This window comes from Balaenoptera physalus, assembly GCF_965194825.1.
Source record: "Balaenoptera physalus genome assembly, chromosome: 7".
Taxonomy (NCBI): Eukaryota; Metazoa; Chordata; class Mammalia; order Artiodactyla; family Balaenopteridae; genus Balaenoptera; species Balaenoptera physalus.
In genome coordinates this window covers 99540340-99563323 of record NC_138886.1, presented here as the reverse complement: position 1 = coordinate 99563323, position 22984 = coordinate 99540340, and the positions used below count along the sequence as shown (strand labels likewise).

At 37.5% G+C, this 22984-nt stretch overlaps 1 protein-coding gene across 6 annotated transcripts in view; it reads right to left on the bottom strand.

Moving 5' to 3' along the window:
• Positions 1-4433: 4433 nt before the first annotated feature.
• Positions 4434-22984, bottom strand: part of LOC309665100 (contactin-associated protein-like 3) — a 235150-nt gene continuing 216599 nt past the window's right edge. For 2 of the 6 annotated variants that reach the window (XM_082471237.1, XM_082471239.1), the window contains 4 exons: positions 22169-22256; positions 9555-9785; positions 9246-9317; positions 4434-6091 (listed from right to left, as the gene is read on the bottom strand). In XM_082471237.1, the coding sequence (XP_082327363.1) occupies positions 5898-6091; positions 9246-9317; positions 9555-9785; positions 22169-22256 (585 nt within the window). In that variant the 3' untranslated portion in view covers positions 4434-5897. Of the gene's footprint in view, positions 6092-7921; positions 9318-9554; positions 9786-22168; positions 22257-22984 lie in introns of those variants that run through there. The other 4 variants (XM_082471238.1, XM_082471240.1, XM_082471241.1 and 1 more) reach the window with 2 other exon arrangements.

The window sequence follows — 22984 nt, the reverse complement described above, 5'->3', positions numbered from 1 at the left end:
TGGTCTGAGAGATGTATTTTTATTCTAGGTGAAGCAAATTGTTAAATCCCCTAGAAGGTATGAGCATAAATATTGCTATAACCTCAGCAAAGTAGAAACACTGAAAACAATACAAATGAATATAAACCACATTGCCAATGGTTTTGTAATAGGTTGGGCATAAGTGTTACAAAAATTTTTGTAATCACATTCATAATTTGAGTGTTCTTTTTTCTGATTTTAAAGTTAATTTAAAAATTTAGGAGAAACTGACATATTAAACATTCTAAGTAATAAAATGTTTAAGGTAATTTGATGATGGTTTTAGTCAGCCTGATTTTATTTATAAAGCTAATTTTTTAAAGTAATTTTGTTTATAAAGCTAATATTTATAAGCTAATTTGTATATTGTGGAAGTATATAAAATGTTAAGAAAAATTCTATTTGATAGATTCATATGTGCTTAAAATTTTGAGCAGTAAAGAAAACATGGGTATTTCTCTATACACATTAAACATTCTAGGAAACATTCAAAGAATAAATCTGGCACCGGTAGGTAGAAAGTCTTGCGTGTGTATGTGTGTGTGTGTGTGTTTGTGTGTCAGTGTGAGTGTGTTCCTAGGCAGAACAGTTTGAATTTCATATTTTTAAACATATAAATCATATCTTCAAAGATTGAAACAAAAGATAAATCTAGCCACGGTTTATATTTACTTGCTGCAGAAAATGGGAGCAAGTCAACTGTTGGAAATGTCAGGACCTGCATTCCACTGTGTCTATCAGGAATTAATTATCTGTGTGACACTCATCTAAGCAATGAAAGCCCTTGTGCTGCAGGTGTCTGATCTGTAAAGAGGGGATAATTATAAACATTTTACCTCATTGGTTGCTTTTAAGAATTAAAGTCAAAGATTAGTTATGCAAAGTGCTACATTCAGTTATAGATGTTCTATGTTAAGAAATTTCTTAAATGTTAGGTAGTTTATAAAATTTCATTTTTCAAATCTAAAGGGCAAGTTTAGACCTGAGAGCATGTGTATTTACAAAGTCAGTGATAAACTCTGGATCCAGCATCTCATCCTTTTGTAATAGAGAAGAACAAATCGGACTCCATATTATATCTGTTCCTTTTACTTTAACCTATGTGCCCTGTTGCCTGTGCTTAGCCATGTTGGCTCTGCACATTTTGTAAAAGAATGTTGCCTATAGCGTGAAATATACAGGATAGCCTGTATTCTCAAGGCTTTGACCTTTAAAAGTATAACACTTCTCCATTTATATAGAGATAAAAAGTTGCAGAAGAGAGGATAACATTTGTCTTGTTAGCTGTTTATAGGAACATCATGACCTGACCTACATGCACAGCTGCAGGAACAAAGGATTCCAACACCAAGAAGTTTGCAACAACTAACCATGCCCCTCCCTCACCTTGTCTTTAAAAATGCTTTGCTGAAACCCTTCAGGGAGTTGTGGGTTTTTGGGCACCAGCCACCCATCTCCTTGCATGACCCTGCAATAAACGGTTATCTACTCCAAAACTTCAGTTTGTTTGGCCTCACTGTGCATCGGGCACACAAACTTGCATTTGGTAACACTTTTAACACAGACAATAATACAATAAAGTGAATATACGTCATTTTTCAGTCATAATCAAAGGATGGCAAATGTATTGCATTACTAGTAATTCTGAAACAGAGGTTTCATAGGAAGTAGCAGCTTATTTTCCCAGCAATGTGATTGATCTATATATGATAAATTCAGCCACACATCTTAGGCACACACACCTATCTTCCTAAAACACCACCCATACTTGTACTAAACTTACACCACATATTAGTGGCTGATGTTCTGATGAAACTTTCAGCAGTAACTAGCAAGAGCTGCACCTGTGAGAACATGTAGAGCAAAACAAGGCTCAGGTAACCGAACTTAACTACTGATAAATGGTTGTTACCCTGGACGAAGCAACTTAGACTGGCTTAGAAGGCCTGTGAAGGGAGAGGAAAGGATTGGATGGCAGGATATTTAATGCTCCTGCCAACAGACAATCTCTATGATTCTGAGAATATATGAATTGTTTTTTGTTTTTGATAAAAATTTGATTTTTTTTCTGAACTTAAATTTGCTAAACCATTGTTTATGAATACTTTCATCCTTTCAAAAAGTGATAATAGTCATATGTAGGTTTAGGTTGTTCATAGATCTATCATTAATAATATTTTTTTTCAGCTGAAGTAGTAAGTTATTTTCAATGTGCACAAAATCTGTTAATATCCCCCAACCTATAAATGTGCCCATGGGCACCTGTGAGGCTGTGGGTATACATAAACACCAAATCCATTTCCCCCACCACTTTGTGTGCAGACCATTTTATGTCTATCACTTTCTTTTTCATTCTTTCTTCCATGTTGCCACTCACCATAAGACACACTTAAAAAGGGAAAGAGACAGCCAGGATCTATTGAAGGTACAGAGGGACTCAAACATTTTTGTACGTGGATTGCAAAACAGTAGATTAAGTAACCCAATAAACATGCTTTTATTTAACATATGTCCATTTCATCTCCTTTGTTTAAAGAATGGCTTGATAATGCAACTGCATAGTCAGACTTAACACTAGATGGAAAGTGCTTCAATCATATTTGTCTTCTTTCAAGGCAAGGACCATGAGCATCATATTTTATTTTAAAAAATCCATTGAAAGCTATTATCCATCAAATGTTGTACAAGAAAGAAACTGAAAAACAATTCCAGAAGCAGTGTTTATTTAGACAAACAATAGAAATTCCCCAATGTTTTTCTACATTACTAAATAATACTGGGGAGGTAGTGGGGGGAAGGGTTCACTTCATAAGGAAGTAAACAGAAATTCCTAAATTCTAGCCCCAATAATGAGTGTTAATTATATGCTATTTTCCTTTTCTATTTGAAAATAAAACTTGAGGAATTATTATGTTTGAACTTTTATTTCATAGAAGGATGCTATTTGCTGGAATCTGTATATATAATTAGTGCTCTAGAAACCCAACTGTCTGGGGAAAATCATGTTTAACTAGTTATGAGTATATAGTAAACATTCAACAAATAACTTAGTGATTGTTAAATTATTGTTCTCTGGCAAAGGTTTAAATATCTATATTGATAGGTATTTTAAGCTGTAGTAGTAGTCAGTAAATATCCATTACTTTGTGTTTCACTTTTCGTATGATAAGTTAAATACCACCATAAATAATATTAACAGATCACGGTATTCCCTATATATACAGTAGAGATAAAGTAATATACACACCACTACAGAATGTATAATTTGCACATTTTTTAATATTTTAAGGGAGAAACAATATAATTTCATAATTCAAATTTCATTCAACTTTTCTTAAAATATTTTCCTAATTTAATTCAAAAATGTTATTTTATTAATAAATAAGCAGGAAAAATTTACAAATCAGTCAGGGAAAGTGGATGATGCATCACTGAAGTTTGGTAAAAATATTTTAAAGTTTTCCCTTTAGAAAAGAGAGCATGGTGCAGTGGATTTCACTATCTATAAATCTGTAAAATTTCAGGTACCAAAGTGGTGCATTCTTTTGGAACATAAGGTGATCACTTGTTAAAGCTGCAGTGATTTAATGATGTTTACACTCAGCTATGCGTTTAATGGAGCCTATAATTTTTGTGTTGAATCCTTCCCCAAACTGCACATTCCTTTGGGAAAAAAACTACATATATGTAGTTTTTCATTTACCAAGGTAGGTCCTTTATATATTGCTATAGTGACATCCTAAACTTTTTTCATCATTTATTTAAAGAAACCTGAATATAGATACAATATTATCTACCATGGATTATACCATCCATGGTAGATGGACTTTAAAGGGGTCCCCATGATCTCAGCCTGCTGGTTCAGGTCCTTATATAATCCCTCCCCTTGAGTATGGGTGAGACCTGTGACTTGCTTTTAACCAACAGAATATGGCACATGGTATGGGATGTCATTCCCACGATCACATTACATTATACAAGACTCCCTCTTGCTAGCAGACTTGCTCTAGAGTCCCTCTCTCTCCTCTGTTAGCTTTGAAGAAGCAAGCTTCCATCAATCCTCCAGCAGTAAGGAATGGAATGCTATCAGTAATCATGGGAGCAAGAAGGCAAATCCCTCCCTAGCTGAGTTTCCAAGTGAAAACACAGCCCTGGCAGACACTTGATTGCAACCTTGCAGAAGTCTCAGTGAACCCATGCCCAGATCTTGACACACAGAAACTGTGAGATAATAAATGTGTGCAGTGTTAAGTCAGTAAATTTGTGGTAGTTTGTTACACTGTGTAGAAAATTAATACAAAACCATAAGAAAATTTTTTTTGAGAAAAGACAATATAAAGGATCTCTTTTCCCATTCTTTAAAAAGAACACAGAAAAGTAGGTATACACTCAAATGTAATAGCAAGGCAAAATGCATATAAATCCAGATAGTCTTATTGTGGTCAAAGTACCTGGCAGCCACGTGGCAGGTGGGATATAGAGAAGGCAGTGCATTTTTAATATAACTGGCTTTTCAGCACAAATGGTGACTCCATGCAATTATCTAATGACCACTGCCACAAAAGTAGTTATTGGATCAATCCCCAGAGTTAATATGAATTTTTTGCTCTCCTAGTATTCAAATATACCCTACTTAAAATGAACTAGTTGATTTTAGGTGCTCTGTTGGAAACGTATCTCAAGATCCTAGAATCTTGACTGGAATGACAAATTTAGTTCAAATCATATAACCTGTATCTTCCCTTAACATAAGCATCCTTCTGCTGATATTCCAAGTAGTAACAAGGTGAGAGGATAACTCAGGGAATGTTTTGCCTAGATTGGCTCAAAATTTAGAAAGGAAAATGAAGATATTTGGTTCAAAATGTGACTTCTTCCCTAATAAATGGCCAGAGAGTCACAGGAAATCAAAGGGTTGCTCACATAACCTTCAGAAAAAAACATCACAGGACTACAAAGAAAAGTGAAGTGACTTAATCACCTCATATATAAAGGAAATAAATTTAGGATTATATTTCATTCAGATGTGGATGGAGGATACATTTCCAATGTTAAACATGGAGTTTATATATGGGCACAAGTTTAGTTAGAAAATATACATTTTTTGTGAGCTCATTAGGTGATCGTTATTACAATTTACAAAGAGTATAATGACAAATTACAAAGAAAGATAAGCAAATTATCACAGATTGAAATCATTTACACATTTTTCTACCTATGAATTCTCTGTTCCGTATCTGAACTTACTAGCAGAATTTCATAGCTGACATTCAACACTCATTTCATCACTAAAATGCATCAAAACTGATTTAAAAGAGACAAATAGTAAAAACAATCAGCCAAAAAAATGTTTTTCAGGTTTCTAATGCATTTTTGGCCACTGGGCTCTGGTTCACAGGAATATGGGAATGCAGCTGAAGGCCATCCGAGAAGCACTTCCTGGTTTATAAATGTCAGTAGGTGATTGGTAAAGGAAGCATAATGTAGGTTTCCATGTAACACAAAACATCAGAGTCCAACTTTGACTTTCATAAACCTCCGTGTTGAATTTTTAAGAGTAGGGCCACAGCTCAAATTCTTACTCTCACTTAAAACCCAAAGTAATTATGCAAAATTCATTTCAATTTTAGAGATAAAGTCAGAACAGTCAGAAACTGCCATACAGTGATTAATGAGCACACCTAAGTCACTGTTACGTAAGTAGATCAAGAAGGAGCACTGAGCAGGGCCTCCAGGGACCATGCGTGAGCAAGCTGATGGCGCTGCACACCTACCGTCTGTCCCAGGAGGCCAAGAGGGGGGCTTCATCCACTGCGAGCCTGTGGCTTAGCAAGACGGTCACACCATCATAGTAATAAGTAAACGACCACTGCTGATCAGAAGAAATACTCTTTCTGGCTTTCACTGACTGTACTTTGCATGTTGAGCTCACTTTTCAGAGCAGTTTCAGCATTGTCTCCAGTTTTTGGAATATTCGACTCATTTTTTTCATATAGCCATCTCTGTTGATAAATGCGTACAGCAATGGCAGTGATGCAGAGCAAGATAAATATCACAACTGCTATCACACCTAGAGAGAAAGGAAAACACAAAGTCAAATTATAAACTGTAAATGTCAGCCTAGCTAGAATCTACCCTAGCATCATTTATCATCAGAAAATTTGAAACCAAGTGGTATTATAACATTAAGTGTACTTCTAAGTCCATGCAAACTTTAGACACAGAGGTTTTATGCCTTAATCCTAAAGACATATCATGATTGGATTTCAATTAATGCTTTCACACTAAAATGCAGAAACACAATGAGGTCTCTTAGATTATGCTTACACTTCATGCTAATTGAGCAAGCAGGTTTTTATTATTTTAAAAGTATAGAGTGAGTAGCCCCACCACAGAGTGATTAAATGCTTATGTGTATTTTAATGAAAATTCGATTAAATTTTAATGCTGATACACTTGAACTACAGTAATGTGGTGTGTATCCCATCTATCTCTATGAGACCAACAGAGTCTTAAGTGATTGCTGCCTCTGGGGGGTCCACACCCTTGTGTGATGCCCCTGTGACCTGCTTCTAACCGAAACAATACGACAAAGGTGATGGGCTGTACCTGATTATTTGTACATGATTACATGATTATGTTATATAAGCTTGTAGCATCTGTCTTGCTAGAGTCTCTTTCTTCCTGCTGGCTATGAGGTGGCAAGAGCCATGGTGGGAAACCCCACATGACAAGGAACTGCAGATGGCTTCCAAGTGCTAAGGAAAGACTCTGTCCAGGAGCCAGCAAAAATTCAGAAGCTCTCAGTCTTACCTCTGCAAGACACTGAATGTAGCCAACAACCATGCAACTGAGGAAGTGGCTCCTTCCCCAGTGAAACCTTCAGATGAGACCCCAGCCCAAGACCCCAGATGAGACACCTTGATTTTCAGCATTGTGAGACCCTAAGCAGAGGACCTAGTTGAGATGTGCCCAAACTCCTGACTCACAGAAACTGAAGGATAATACATGTGGATTGTGTTAAGCTGCTAAATAGGTGGTAATTTGTCATGCAGCAACAGATAACTAATATACCATTTTATAAGAAATTGTAGACATATTAATAACATTCAGTTATCTGGAAAGTAAAAGGAAAACATTTCTCTTATTGGAAATGTACTGAAGACATTAGGTTTGCCAGCGGTTCTCAACCTTGGCTGCATAGCAGACAATAACTCAGAATCTTTTGGTGGGAGGCCTAGGTATCAGCATTATTTTAAAAGCTCCTCAGATTATTTTAATGCACCATCAGGGTTGAGACTGTCAAGCTAAGCCATAGGAATGTTTACTCAAGCCATATCACATTAGTGAAGAAGGAATCCATTCTGAAACAAATAGATAAACAGAAGCATTCACTAGTGAATATAGTTTTAAGATGATGGACACAGGCATTAAATAATATCTCCATTTAACAAATGTAAGCCAACATATGTTACTGCTTAGTTGTATAAATCAAAATTTGTATTGCAAAATGAGGGTTCTTCATTATACTCTGGGACAGACATAAGCAAGTGTAACAGAGCCCAACAAACTCAAAGCTTGGTTGGGTATAACTGGCCACAGAGATTCCTGGGCACATGATATCAGGAACCCAGACCCCTTCTTACCTCTTTTTGGAAAAGTACACTGAAGATCTATATACTCAGTAACTGACAAACCACCCAGCAACCAGCCACCACACAGATGGAAGGCAGGTTCAAGTGAATTGTGTGCCTAGTAAAATGAGCCATTCTGTTCCTAAGACCTTCTGTGCCCTCATTCTCCATCCCATGTATCAGGAACCAAGTAGGATTTCTCAGGAGAATGACACTACATCTTGCCAACGATATTCAGCAAGAGCAGAAAAACCCTAAGGACCACATCTTTGTTCTATCATCAATTTGACTATTATCTCTGGTCTTGCTAATAAAAGGGAACAAACTATGATAATTTGTGAAAGTTTGAACTTGGATTCCTACTTTGTAAATGTTAATCACATTTAAGTTGATTTATTTTCACTTAGCTTTGGCATTATAGTGAAGTCTTCTCATTAAAAATAAATTAGAATGATTTAGGATTAAGGTTTAATTTAAATTTTAACACAAAAGTTATTCCTTTTAGATATGCATTCTAAATAACATTTATGGTTCTTATTTGTTCTTGGAGTTATAAAATGGAGGTCATATTCCTCACTCATTACAAAAATAAAAGTAGTTGAGACAAAACTGGAAATGTTAAAATTCTTACATAGATTTGGTCAGCACTTTAAAATGTCTGAATACTTTCCTAATTATCTGGAGAATACTGGTGTCTGGATGGATACAGACAAAATGAACAGATCCAATCCGAGCAGGTGTGTAGCCGGCCTGAACAGTGGACCCCCAGTCCTATCACCCAGATCTAGCAGTAATTACCTCACTTTGAGGTAGCAAGGAATGGAGAGCAGTTTACTTCTACTCACCAAGCAGAGTTTGCAACTTACTCACATTTCAATAACCTAATTAAACAAATTAAAACGTTCTTTGAATGATAAGGAGGGAGAATTGAATATTAATTTTTTTAGTCAGACCTGGATAAATTTTGCTTCAAAGGATATATTAGAAGATATTTAAGATGCGATTACTTTTACTTCTTCAAATATATATATATATATATACACATATATACATATAGATGAATGGATTTATTTGATGGATATCTCTATCTATCTAATCTATCTCTCCATCCTAAGATAAGCTTGATGCCAGACACAGTTTTATATCTTTATGTTCAGGAAAATGACAATTTGCATAGTTTAGGTGCTTCTCCCAATATATGTTTTATTTTTAATCTTATTTTTAAATGTTTTGGGCTAAGGGACTGAGAGGTCCATGGCTATTTTAAATCAAAGAAGTAAAAGTAAATGCACCTTAAATATGTATATATCCTGAGAGATACTAATGACTATATTCAAACGAAAATTCTCTTATTATTCTGTAGTTTGGCAACCATCCTTTAAAAAGTGTTTCAGTGGAGCGATCGATTCCTTCTCCTAAGTATCTCCAAAGGAGCTGAATTCGGTACAATCACGTCAAGAACATGAGCAATTGTATGTGGCCTGCCACTGCCATTGACCTCACAATCAGCACGGATTCTCACGGATATTTTTTGGACTTTGCTAACAGTGACAACAACGCCAAGGACGAGGTCATTCGCGGCCTCGTTACCTCCGATGACCGCGGAGTCACTTCTGTCCGCATTAACTAAGGGCTCTCCCTCATCTGTTGCTCCAGAACGACCTACAGTAGAAAAAGGAAGAATGACAGAGGAGAGTGGAAAGGAGAACTTTTGAGAAATCCACATTTGAAAGAAGAGCAGACAACGCAGTGACAGAAATGAACTTGAAACGAAGAACCGAGAATGGAAAGACCAGGGAATGGGAAGGTGTACGAACAGAGGACTTTTGGAAACCTCTGGAATGAAGACTGGGTGGAAGACCGCGGGCGCAGAGTGACCGCGGGCGGAGGGCCACGCACCTGCGCCGCCTGCGAGCGGTCGGGTCGCCTCCCGCGCTGGAGCTCCGGGCCCCGCCCCCTCCGCGCAGCGGGACGCGGCGGCCACGTGTCCGCGGACAGTGACCCGGGCGGGCCCGCCCGGGCGCAGCGCCGCCTTCAGCGGGGCGGCGGGACCGAAGCGCACTGCCGAGAGGCAGCCGGTGAAGCCGTGCGCGCCAGCCCGCAGCGTGTCGCGGTCCGCGCCGGGAGGCCCTGCGGGCAAAGAAGTAGGACACACCGTTAGGGCTCAGGAGCGACTGGCGGGGACGCAGGAATAGCCTGCATCTGCGCAGCAGTGATGAACTGAACTTCCCTCCGAGCCCTTCGTTTTTAGGAAAGAGCCAGAGTCGGTACCTGCCGCCTTGGTTGATGCCCTGCGGGTGCGCACTCCCCGTGAGAGTCAAGTGAAGCTCCTTCGGATGCAGTCACGGGGCACTGACGAATGAAATCCTCCGCCAATGCATTTTTCAAAATAGTTTTAACAGGATTTGTGGCCGGTAATCTAGGTCTCCTGGGTTGGGGGACAGCAGCGTTCTGGGAATCCCTTCTGCAGTTCCCTCACAATTAACACTTTATTCAGGCTGACTGTTCTGACCCCCACAGAGAGGGCCTCTCCGTAACTGCACGTGCTGCCCTGGGAACGCCGCCCCACACTTCCTTTCCCCTTCTTCACAAAGGTGGTCTCTGTCCCGGGTCCATAAATCAAGGCTTCTGCCCCCATCAACCCCCTCCTGATCCCCGCCCTCATCCCCAACTGACAGAAGTTGGTTAAAGACCGAAGAAGAGCAGCGACTGACCCAGGAGAGAACATCAATCCGTTCATTTCAGTTATGATTACATCCTGCAGTGCGCTTGCTCTGTGGGCACGAAATCTGACCAAAGGCCCTTAGCTGTAGACTTCAAGTTTAAATGTGTCAGTCTGGGAAGCTTCCATGTCCCCCAGAGAGGCAACCACATCAGTATGAGGCAACTTTGGCATCTGCTGTCAAACTCCCTCTCACTTCACCTTGTGTAGAAAGGCTCGTTGCCTCTTCTTTTTCAAACAATCATAAACAGCTGCCAAGAATTTACCAAATGATTCCCATAGGCTGGGCATTGTGCTAAGCGATTTATAGACTTTTGAATAGTGGCATTTGAACTCTGAAGCCAGGGGTGTGTAACCACACTTCCAGCTAGCCTTGCCTGGTGCATCAGTTGCAGAAGGTCACTCTCCTTGGATCATCCCTCTCTCATGCAACATGTGGAAAGCCCTTGGTGGGCAGTGTGTTTTATTCTTGCCTTCCCCTGCACTTAGCTTAATGTCTGTTACATAGGATGCATGCAATATATATTTTACAATCAAAGAATAAATTTAGTCCCATTACCACCCTTCTGTGGACAGTTTGGGTACTGGAATTTTTAAAAATGTGTCACTCTCAAGGTGTGACCTGAGAAATTCAGAGGACCGACCTTGTGATAAAAGATTACTTGCACTGGCTCCAGCTAAAAATGTACGTCCATAGTTGGCTGCCATCTTATGCCACTGAGTTTTACAGAATGTCATGGTAACTAAACACATCCTCATTGTCGCTAAAGTTAAACAACATACCCTGAAGCTTCTATTCGAAGGGTAGCAGAATATGCCACCCCTAAATATGCCATTTTGGCATAAGGATTATTTTCTTGAAAAACAGCAGGTACAAGGACACTGACATCCGCTTTCTGTTCCTGAAAGCAGGAGATAAAACTGTTATGCGAAAGCTGCCCTTTTTGTACCAGGAGGAAAAATACATTTTTATGACCAGAGATGAGGAGACCAGCCCAGAGAAATCTGTACATACAAACCTTGTTAAAATAACCCCTATCTTCCTTTCATCTCCTCATACATTTTAGTTACTTTTTCACAATCACCACTCTCTGTTCAACCTCATATATAAACACTTGGGCCTATCCGCTTTTTGGGTCTTCATTTTCCTGTAGGGACTCCCATGTACATTTAAAAATCTGTATGCTTTTCCCCTGTTAATCTGTCTTATGTCAATTTAATTCTCAGGTCCAGCCATAGACCCTAAGAGAGGAGAGGTCAAGTGTTGCCTCCTATACAAACTCATGGGGTAGATTTCCTGACTCTTATTACAGGTCTCACCGTTTTTCCTATTAAACTTCATCTCACTATTTCAGTCTATAATTCTGGAAAACCAAATATTCTGTATCCTTATTTCTTCTGGCTTGGAAAAGAGCTGTACCTTCAAGAAAAATGGCCTAACTTTGAGATTTTCAGCAAATGTATTGGGAGTTACTTGGGCTTACAAAATTCTGTTCATGATTTTAAAGTTGCAAAAGTAAATGTTTGCTATGGAAAAGACCTCTAAGAACAACTAAAATTGGGGGCATGCATTTGCATTGTTATAATCATAATAGACATCTGTCTGACACATATAGCTACCTTGGCCAAGTTGATTATACGAGACATCAAAGAGCTTTATGCACGTGGAATTTCAGGTAGCTCCTTAAGTACACTGAAGTAAAATGAGCTAGGCACAACCCAACTAAAGGATTATCAATTAAAAGGGTACTTTAAAGATGACTTTACTTTTTAAATTTTGCATTCAGATATTATCTATTTCTTAAAGAAAGGCACCCTTGCTTATGTATACTTGAGACAATGTCAAGAAGAAATAAAATGGGAGACACTGCAATAGTAACACAGGACTTTTGCAAGGCTAACATCTGAAAAAAAAATTACAGGTAAAATAAAAGTTTTAGCTGTTGGACAAACACTAGCTTTCCTGTTCCTGGTCAAAGTCTGACCTGAGCACTACTAGGCAAGGGTAACAGAAGGAATCTCAGGCAGACATTTATCATAATGAATTAGGCCAATTTTGTGGAATTTATTTTTTAAAGATAACCTAACTTCATGTCTTTAGTGTTGTTACTAAGGAAAGAAACATCAGTAGCATATCATATCACATTATATTTTCCTGTATTTCAAGACTCTGTACTTAATATTTATACATATATGTGGATTTGTGAGTGTGAATGTGTATGGGTGGATTTATACGTACCTGGATAGCCTATCATTAATCATGTAGCTGTAACTATGTTATGCATGTACATGTGGGTATAAATATATGTAAAGGTTTGGTGCTTATAGTTTCCTGTCAATTTTCCATCCTGAGGTCATGGTTTTGGTTCATTTTTTGATTGGAGTAATTCTCTAGTATTTTCTTAAGATGGGAAGCTTGATTAGTATTTAATCTCAATCTTTCCTTGTTATGCAAAATATCTTTTTTTAACCTTGTCAGATAAGTTATATATTAGATGCGTGAGTTGCAACCATTCTTCTTAGCAGTATAACTATATCATTCTCTCATTTTTATTCTATTGCTGCAAATGAGAAGTTGGATGCTGATGTCAATATCATTATTTTCCATTGTAGTAACTTCTGTCTACAAAGTCTGGAAGATTTTTCTCTATGGTTTTGTAATTCACGGATTTTCCCAGAATTTCCCCAGATGTGTGTCTTTTCTCATCAGAATCAATGAGTCCTTTCTATCTGCAACTCAGGTTGTCCTTTAGCTCAGAGAAATTTTTTTAATACATAAGTATTGTCTTTGCTTCTAGTTCTCTTTCTGGATCTCTATTTATTCATATTAGGTTTTCTAGATCTAACTTCCAAATCTGTTTTATTTTTCCCTCCTAATTTCTACGTCTTAATCATTTTGCTCTGTGGCTTGAGACATTTCATCTACATGATACTCCGTGCCACTATTTAAGGATAACCAGTGATGATTCTCTCCTTTAGATCACCCAGTGAAATTTTGAAAAATCATATTTATTTTAATTCCCAGAGTTGGTGCTTGTGTCTGTGTGTGTGCCTTTATTAAAATCTCTTTGAGTGCCAAGTTTCATCCTAGTTGTCTTCTGTCTTCTTCAATAGCTCTATTTTGATGCAAGAAATTTTATTTGTTGCTTTTTCTTCTTTCTCTACCCTTACTCTTGCTTTTAGATTCCCTTAGTGGTGGCATCATTATTTCCTTATTTATTTATTGGGACTGCTTATTGGGACTCCATGGTTAAGGATGTTATACGATACACAGTCCTGACAACTGTGGACAGTGCAGCTTCTCTGCCCTATAGTCAGCAGCAGACCTGCATTCAGACTATCTGACTTCTTATAAAGCATAGGAAGAGGTCTCTCACCCTCAGCCTCACCATGGTAGGAAGGATGTGGCCCGATAATCCATCCCTTTCTCAGCTCCAGGAGGAGCAGAGAGGATGGGGACGGTAATGTGGAGCAATGTTGACCTTCTCTTTGGAAGTCTTGAGTTCTCTGCAAGGCAAACTTTCCCCAGGATCCACGGTCTTCGCACACCACCCTAAGACTCTGCTCTGTACTCCTCCTCCAGTCCAGAGGGCAAACTCCTACCCCAGCTCTCTCATTCACACTTTCCTGCCTCCTCTTGCCTGCTGGGCTGGCCCTATAGTTCCTAGGTTCAGGGGCACAAACAAGTTGCATTGGGAGTAGAGGCAAGTCTTATGGTCCAAGCTGCATTTCCCAGAAACAGGTCCACACAAAGCCAGCATCCGAATTAACAGAACTGTGCTTAGAAAGACAATGAGTGCAAATCTATCTTCCCTGTTAGCTGACTCCTGAAATTCCATCATTAAGTTCCTTCCTTTTGGCTCAAAAATTTTCTTCCCTTTAAAGTGTAAAGAGAAAAAAAAGGTGGGGGAAGAACCTTAGGAGAATACTTAGTGCATTATTAGAAATTTACACGTCAGGATGAAAATGTCTGATAAACCTCTAGCTTGAGAACACAGGCATCAACAGAAAGTAAGGGGAAATCAGGTGCAGTTTCATGCTAGGAAAGAAGGGGAAGGGAAAGTGGTTTGAGCGTGAATGTGAAGAAAAGTCATGTTTAGGAAAAAGTGAGCTAAGGGCTGAGGATAAAGTTCACTTCTACTGTAATTTCGAGTAGAACCCCTTAAATCACTTTGGATAAAAACAGATTTAATATATTTTTTCTCTTAAAAAATGTCTATGGTATGAAATCTTGAGAGCACCATCAAATTTCCAACAATTCAGGACATAGACATTCTCAACTGTCTCAGGTATTGGGTAGTGTTGCCTTTAAAATATATTGCCAAGGCCATGCATTCCAACACACGAGATGATTTCTGGTTTTGTGAGGAACAAGCATGTTAACAAAAGGTTCACAAGGAAAAGGAAGGAACAAAGAATTAAAATGTGTGTGAAGAGCTTTCTGCTACCCACAATGAGCAGTGTTTCTGAAAGGCACCGGCGGTAAACAGTGGAACAGCAAAAGGAGCATTTCCAAGATTCCCTGAGGCTCTCATCCGCAAACAAGAATCAGGAAACAAAGTGAATTGTCCATGGAATTGCAGGAAGCAATGAAGAGCATCAGAAAGGGTAAATACGTAGATAACTGAAGTGAATATCGACTGTTTAAAACAACAGCAATAATAATGTCTTGTGGAAAAAATAATATGTAAAATACATGACAACAATGGCAAAAGGGGTGGAAGAGGAAGTAAAATGGAAAAAAAATAAGGTTTTTCCATAGTTTGGGAAGTGTACATTCAAAGTAGTATATAATAAATCAAGGATGAATAATTAATCTTAAGAGTAACTGATAAAAAAATACAAAGAGGTACAACTATAAAGCTAATACAGGAGATTAACAGTCCCAAACTGGAAGCAATCCAGCTGCCCATCAACATAAGAATAAACAAACTGTGGTATACTCATGCAATAAAAGACTATCCAGCAAAGAGAGCAAGTGAACTACTATTACATGCAACAACACGGATGAATGTTAAAAACATTTTAGTGAATGAAATTGGCTAGACTGAATATAAATATCAACCTGCTATTTATTTTGGAGTTGATGAAACCAGAGTGAACTTCCTTTATGCTAGCTAAATAAATGACCTAATTAGAAAATCATGCTAGACAGAATTTTTCAGTCTTGTCTTTCCAACAATTCAGGGTTGGAGGGACCTGATTTTCAGAGTCAGAAAGAAGTGAATTATTCCCCCTTTCCTGCACCCCACCCCACCCCACCAAACTATCCCTGGCACTTGCAACCAATACCTGGGAAGAAATCAGGGGTGATTTGGGACCCTAAGCACTTTAACAAGCACTCCCAGCAGGTATTTACTGGAAGAACATTCTTTAGTAAATCATATCAACTCTTCCTATAATGACATTTCAATAGTCTCTGCCACCCTTTCACATGACAAGGAAATAATGTCAGAATCTACATGTTTGCTGCTTTTAGCTCATCAGCTCTTTTTAAAATTGTGACTAGGCTTGTCCAGCCTTCTCTTGATGTGCCCTCAATCCATCTCAGAGGTCCTTAACCCTGGGCCTTTCCAGTTCTCCCCCTCTATTTCCCATCAAACCCTGTTCTTGAATAAACTCATTCACACTAGAGAATAAATGTCCAGTTATGACTCAGTGTTCTAACTCTCCCAGGTACATGTGCAGAAAAGGCATTAGCAAAAGAAATAAATCTCTAATGGATTTTTTTCCTTATTTTTGAGATTCATTTCAGATGCCATAAAATTCACCCTTTTAAAGTGTACAATTCAGTGGGTTTTTTTTACAGAGTTGTAAAACCTTTCCCAGCATGTAATTGCTGAATCTATCACCCCAAAAGAAACCCCGTATACATTAGTGGTCACTCCCCACTCCAACCTCCCTCCCAGTCCCTGGAAAACCTAAACTACTTTCTGTTTCTATGAATTTGCCTATTCTGGACATTCATATAAAAGAAATCATACATTATGTGGTCTTTTGTGTTTATCTTCTTTCATTTAGCATAATGTTTTCAAGGTTCATCCACGTGGTCCCATGTATGAGTACTTCATTACTTTTTATGGCTAATATTTCATTGTACACCACTTGTGTTTACCTAATCCTTAGTTGACAGACACTGGGGTTGTTCCCAATTTTTGGTTATTATTAATAATACTGCTCTGAAAATTTGTGTACACCTTTTGTGTATGGATATATATTTTCAATTCTCTTGGGTATATACCTAGGAGTGGAATTTCTGGGTCACCTGGTAACTATGTTTAACGTTTTAAGGAACTGCCAAACTGTTTTTCCACAGCAGCTGCACAATTTTACATTCTCACCAGCAATGGACAAGAGTTCCAATTTCTCCATATCCTCTATGACACTTGTTACTGTCTGTCTTTTTGATCATAGCCATCCTATTGGTTGTGAAATGGTATCTTGTGGTTTTGATCTGCATTTCCCTGGTGACAAATGATTTTGAACATCTTTTCATGTTCGTATTTGTATATCTTCTTTGAAGGATGTCTAGTCAGATCCTTTGGCCATTTTTAAATTGGGTTATGTCTTTTTACTGTTTAGTTATAAGAATTCTTTATGTATTCTGTTTATCAGATACAGGACTGGCAAATATTTTTCCTCATTTTTGTGGGTTGTCTTTTCACTTTCTTGAGAGTGTCCTTTGAATTACAAAAGTTTTTAATTTTGATGAGATCCAGTATATTTTTCTTTGCTGCTTGCGCTTTTGAGAATCCATGATCTAACCCAAGGCTTTTAAGAAAACTTCTCTAAAAAAACCGTTGCCTAATCCAAGGTATATGATGTTAGGTAGGGGTCCAACCTGATTTTTTAAACTTGTGGATATCCAATTGGGCCAGCACCATTTGTTGAAGAGATTATTTTTTCTCCATTGAATGGTCCTGGCACCAATGTTAAAAGTCAACTGACCATGAATATATAGTTTTACTTCTTGACTCTCAATCTAGCCCACTGACCAATATGTCTATCTTATGCCAATACCACACAGTCTTTACTACTGTAGCTTTGTACTAATTTTTGAAATCATGAAGGGTGAGACCTCCAACTTTATTCTTCTTTTCAAGATTGTCTTGCATGTCCATATGAATTTTGGGTTCAACTTGTCAATTTTTGCAAAAAAAAGGCCATTTGGATTTTGATAGAAATTGTGTTGATTCTGTAGAAAAACTTGGGTATCACTGCCATCTTAGCAATGTTGAGTCTTTCAGTCCATGAACACAGATACCTTTCCATTTACGTAAGTCTTACATAATTCCTTCCAACAATGTTTTGTTGTTTTCGGCGTACATGTCTTGCACTTCTTTTGTTAAAGTTATTCCAAAGCATTTGATTCTTTTTGATACTATTGTAAATAGAATATTTATTCTATTATTTCATTCTTCATTTTATTCTTGTATTGTTCGTTGCTAGTATATAGAAATATAGTAAATTTTTGTGTGTTGGTCTTGTATCTTTGCCAAAACTGTTTATTAACTCTAATAGCTTTTTTCATGGATTCCCTATGAGATCGTGTCCTTGACCAATAGAGATAATTTTACTTCTTCCTTTTTTATCTGGATACTTTTTACTCTTTTCCTTGCCTAACAGCCCTCCTTCAAACCTGCACTACAGTCTTAAACAAAAGTGGTAAGAGTGGACGTCGTCATCTCATTACTGATCTTAGGGGAAGACTTCCATTATTTCACCATTAAGTGTGATAATAGCTGTGGGGTTTTTGCAGATGCCCTTTTCCATGTGAGGAAGTTCCTTTCATTCCTAATTTGTTCAATGTTTTCATTATGAAAGCATGCTGGATTTTTTTCAAATGCTTTTTCTGGGTCTATTGAGGTGATCATGTGGTTTTTGTCCTTTAGTCTATTAATATGGTGCATTACATTGATTTTTATCTGTTGAGCCAACCTTAAATTCCTGGGATAAATCTTACTTGGTCATGGCATATAATAATTTTTATACATTACTGCATTAGATTTGCTAATATTTTGTTGAGGAGTTTTGCATTTACATTCATATTCCTGAAATTTTATAAACTCCTTGTGTCTTTCTATGTGAATTTCTTCTAAATGAGATAAATTCTTAGGCAGAGCATAGGAAAGACTAATATATGTCACTTAAGTCAATGGAGTTTTTAATATCTAAACTCTAGTCTCTCTATGCAGATCTCAGCAGGTAATTTCCATGAATGATTTATTACCCAATTATCATATATGGAGCTCTTTTTCAACATACAATCCTTCAGTGGATTTTCTTTCCCCCACAGATAATTGGCCTACTAAGGTTTACTCACATGACTATATTGATGTGAATTGTATTCTCCCCCAGGAAGAGATAGGAAGACATATCTTTAGTCTGTACACTTCAAAAACAGATTTTTGTTTTGCTTTGATATTTTGGGTTTGTTATTTTTGTTGTTTTTTTCTAAATGCACAAAAAACAAAATGAATAGAATATCAAATATACAAAGGTCTTTAGAGAAACAAAATTTAGCAAAAATGCTAGGGCGCCTTACTTGGTATTTTAAAGCTCTCATACTTTGGGAGTATAAATCCTATCAGAGTTAAAACTACATAGAACACTAGAAATCTAAAGATTTACATTAAAGTAGGATTATACTAAAATTATTTTATAGTAATTGGGAAAACTTAACCTGATTGGTCATCACTAATAAGATCACTGAAGAATGGAAAGAACAAGAGCATGTTAATTAGAAGATGATGCTGAACCATTTTTCCATAGCACACTAGGGTAAATAATAATAATGACTAACTAGATTAGTTAATCATTAGAACACTGTTTTATTGTCTATATCTTGTATTATTCCACAAGTGCTTTGAGGGCAGGTACAGTAGTATATTTTGCTATGATGCATTTGAAATGTCCAATGAAATATAAGTGCGTATTAGGGACCACCAAACATTTCTGAATGAATGGATAAGTCAATGAGTCAAAATAGCTAACAAGAAATAAGTACTTGATGACTTGTCATAGTTTGGGACTACTTTATTTGGGAAATTAATAGCTCCTTATTAGCCAATCTGTTGGTCTACTTTACTATAAGTTAGTGAAAGGCAGTTCTGCTTACACTCGCCAAATCTGAACGCAAAACTGTAGTCCTCTTATACTCAGTAACTGATTTGAGAGTGGCAGCAGAACAGAAGCCATCCTAAAATAAAGTTGTCCAAAACATTAAACTTTTTATTAGCCTTTGATCAAGATATATACCTCTAGTTACAGATGAAATGAATATTTATAATTTTATTAGATTCAATTGCTTCAGGCTATAAACTTCATTGCTGAGTTTCAACTTTAATTTTTGTGGCCTGAGAGAGATGTTTTTGAATATATCATCCTTGAATAAAAACATTAACACCTTCAGTCCCATGCTACTGTCCTCTATATATTAACTTATAGGAAAATAAAAATTTATATAACAAAATTTATTATTCTACTTTTTTATTAAAACAATCTCCTTCATATAATGCAGTTCAGTGATTAAGTCGATTTCTGTAATCTATTGCCTATTTCTTTATAGATCATACGTTTGAAGCCAAATTGTTCTTAAAAATATTCCTTTGTCAGTTTCACACTTACTGATGGCAACTTTCTATTCATACTTTGGGTGACAGACATTTCTGAATATGCCTCATCTCTCCTGTCAGATGCTGGAGTCACTGAGGGCATGAAGTTGTGTGTGGTCTGTGTTTGTTTTGTTTATTGACCATATCTGTCCTCTGGGCTGGGAAAAGGAGAACACACGGACTTCTGTCTGGCAGTGGAGGAGGGATCAGATCTGAGGGCACACAGAACCAGAATTCCACACACAGCTGCACCCACTCGACAAAAATTCAGCTCTGCAGCTTGCACACCCCTTGGGCGATCAATTACTCACTGCTCAGACCAAGGATCCGTCGGGCCAGAGAGTAGAGCTCAATATCAGATAAAAAAGAGAGCAAATTCTTCTCCGTTTGGATATTAAAAACAATTATAACTATTGGGCTGACAGCCAAGGATAGGGTTCTATCTCACTGTTCTCTAAAGCTCAGCGTGGTCTTTGAACTTTTAGGAATTTCATAATCTCTATTTAAACATATACTGTTATTCTCAGGGACAAAAGTTGAAGGAGCAGTATTCCTTTGAATTGTTTTTCCAATTCGTTTTTGTTTTTTGGGGGGTTTGTTTTTTTGTTTGTTTGTTTTTCCAATTCTTTTAAGATTATGCCACAATTTTAAATAGAATAAAAAAATCTACTAATATCATGAAAACAGGGATGTCAGAAATGCCTGAGAAACATCGAGACCACCCATTGGAGACTGGAATACTCACCTTTACAATGGGCTGTGGTAGGTATAAACATCTCCCAGCACTCAGTGGGAAACAAATGTTCTCATTGTTATTTCTGTGGTAACCGTACCATTACTATCCCACATGTGGGAAGCGCGACTAGAACAATGAACCACAGGAAAGGACCTTCAGCACAAGCTACCACTCTGTCAATACATCGTCAAGGCCAGATTCTCTATCTACCTTTAAGGCATGATTACAATGCAGGACCACCACCGCTTCAGCCTGAAGTTGTTATTCACCGTACCATGCTAAAACTATATTCTTACCAGTGAAGGGGCACGGGCTTAATGTGCCTTTTTAACAGTTGGGCTGCTTTAACAGTTAGGCTGCAGCGTCTAAATGTTACACTTTTGTTATTACCATTTACAAGAGCACCTTTGGAGAGCACTGGCATTCATAACATTTCCTCTGTCTGAAAAATAAGAAGTCACCATTTCATTGCCCATCATCTGTTTGAAAGACGTGATAGCTTTACTAGTTACTGTGATTCTCGACATATTTTGAACATCCATTCATGTGCCTTTTCTAACATTCTCAAGTTGGTGATGTAATATATATCTGTGGGGTAGAAGAAATGACCGAAAGAATCAATGTATAAATGGCTGAACACCTAATAAGTTTCCATCGATTATTTAGGACAAAACATAGCCATATGAGTATCAAGTACCAGAGGAGGAATAATAAACATGCCACAAGAGGATTTCCCCTAGAGATCATTTAAATAGCAATAAAACATACAGTTTATATATAATCAAAAATAAAAGAAATGACTTTCAATATCTGTTTTTATTTCAATGTAATTCTTGGTGACAAGGGGAAAAAAAAGGCGTCAAGAGTTTGCTGTCTAATAACTGGCAGCCATAAAGGATGTCTGTAGGATATTTAGGCTGTGATTTTCCAAGAGTAGCTGGGAGCAATGAACACATTTCACCTCAGCCCACAGGCAAGGCAGGGCCCAGACCACAGCCCAAAGCTTGTTTGCTAACAGAAAATAAGCAGCCTTTTCTCTTCCTTCTTAAACATAAATCTAGATTTATCATTAAAATGATTTCTGCATTTGACCCCTGATTACTATAGAATTTGTGTACTTATATCTGCTTTGATTTTTTTCTTTCCTGAATTGTTAGAAAAATGCAAAGTTTCATTATGCTTGATTGCCAAGTGAGAGGGTAAGTGTGGAGGCATTTTTCAAGGAACGCCCTTGTTCAACTCGCAAGCAGCACTTACTCGTGATTATATGCGCACTCAGACAAGAGTACAAGCTTCTACCTTGACTGTCACTCACTGGGAAATCATGCATATATCAAGGAGCTTCTTTCAGCATGATGCATGCTTCCCGTGTTTGCAAACTAACACTTCCAATCCCAGGCACTGGGCGGTGGGGGGAGGGGGCTCTCTTTCTTCCACTTACCTAAAATTGTCCCCAACGTGAGGGATTTGACAGCATTGAATTGTGTCCCTGAAGACAGGATGACTTGTCTCCTTGCATTCTGGTTAACCTATTAAATGTTCCACATGATATAAACATCAAAATGTCAAGCAATTTTGATGATAAGAGGATGGGAATCAAAGGAAGACCAAGAAAAATGATAAAAAAAATAAGCTATATGTTCCTGCTATCACAAAGGTTAAAGGAGAAAAGTGTATTATAAACAATTCTTGTAACACCTCAAATTCAACTCCACCTCATTGCCCATCCCGTCCCCCTACATTTGTCTTTATGATTTAAGTATCTATAATTGGTACAATCCACAAAGAAATGCAAGAGCTACTTTGAACCTCAAAGTTTTTACTTATTTAGAGGAAATTTGTAACATGAGCAGAAAAATGTATTATTCATACAGATTCAGTATAAAAGATTATTCTTCAAAACCCAGTGACAATGTGTGACTTAAAGACTCCGATGTTTTTCTAAATATATTCCCACTTTAAGCAAGATCTTGCTTTTTCCCTTGTGTTTAAATTTCTGTAGCATTTGTTCTTTTGTAACCCAATGGGAATAGGTTCCCACTGAAATACCTCCAGTAGTCACTATGATAAACTAGGCAATATTTCCCAACCAAATAAAGTAAAACCAATGAGGACAGTTTGGCATTTTAAATGGTCAAATATTAATAATAATTTTGACAGTCTCTTGCTAAACAAACAGACATTGCAAAACAAAACAAAACACCTTGACCTAGCAAGACTTATGGAAGAAGAGTGCCAGGTGTGCATTTCTTTTACT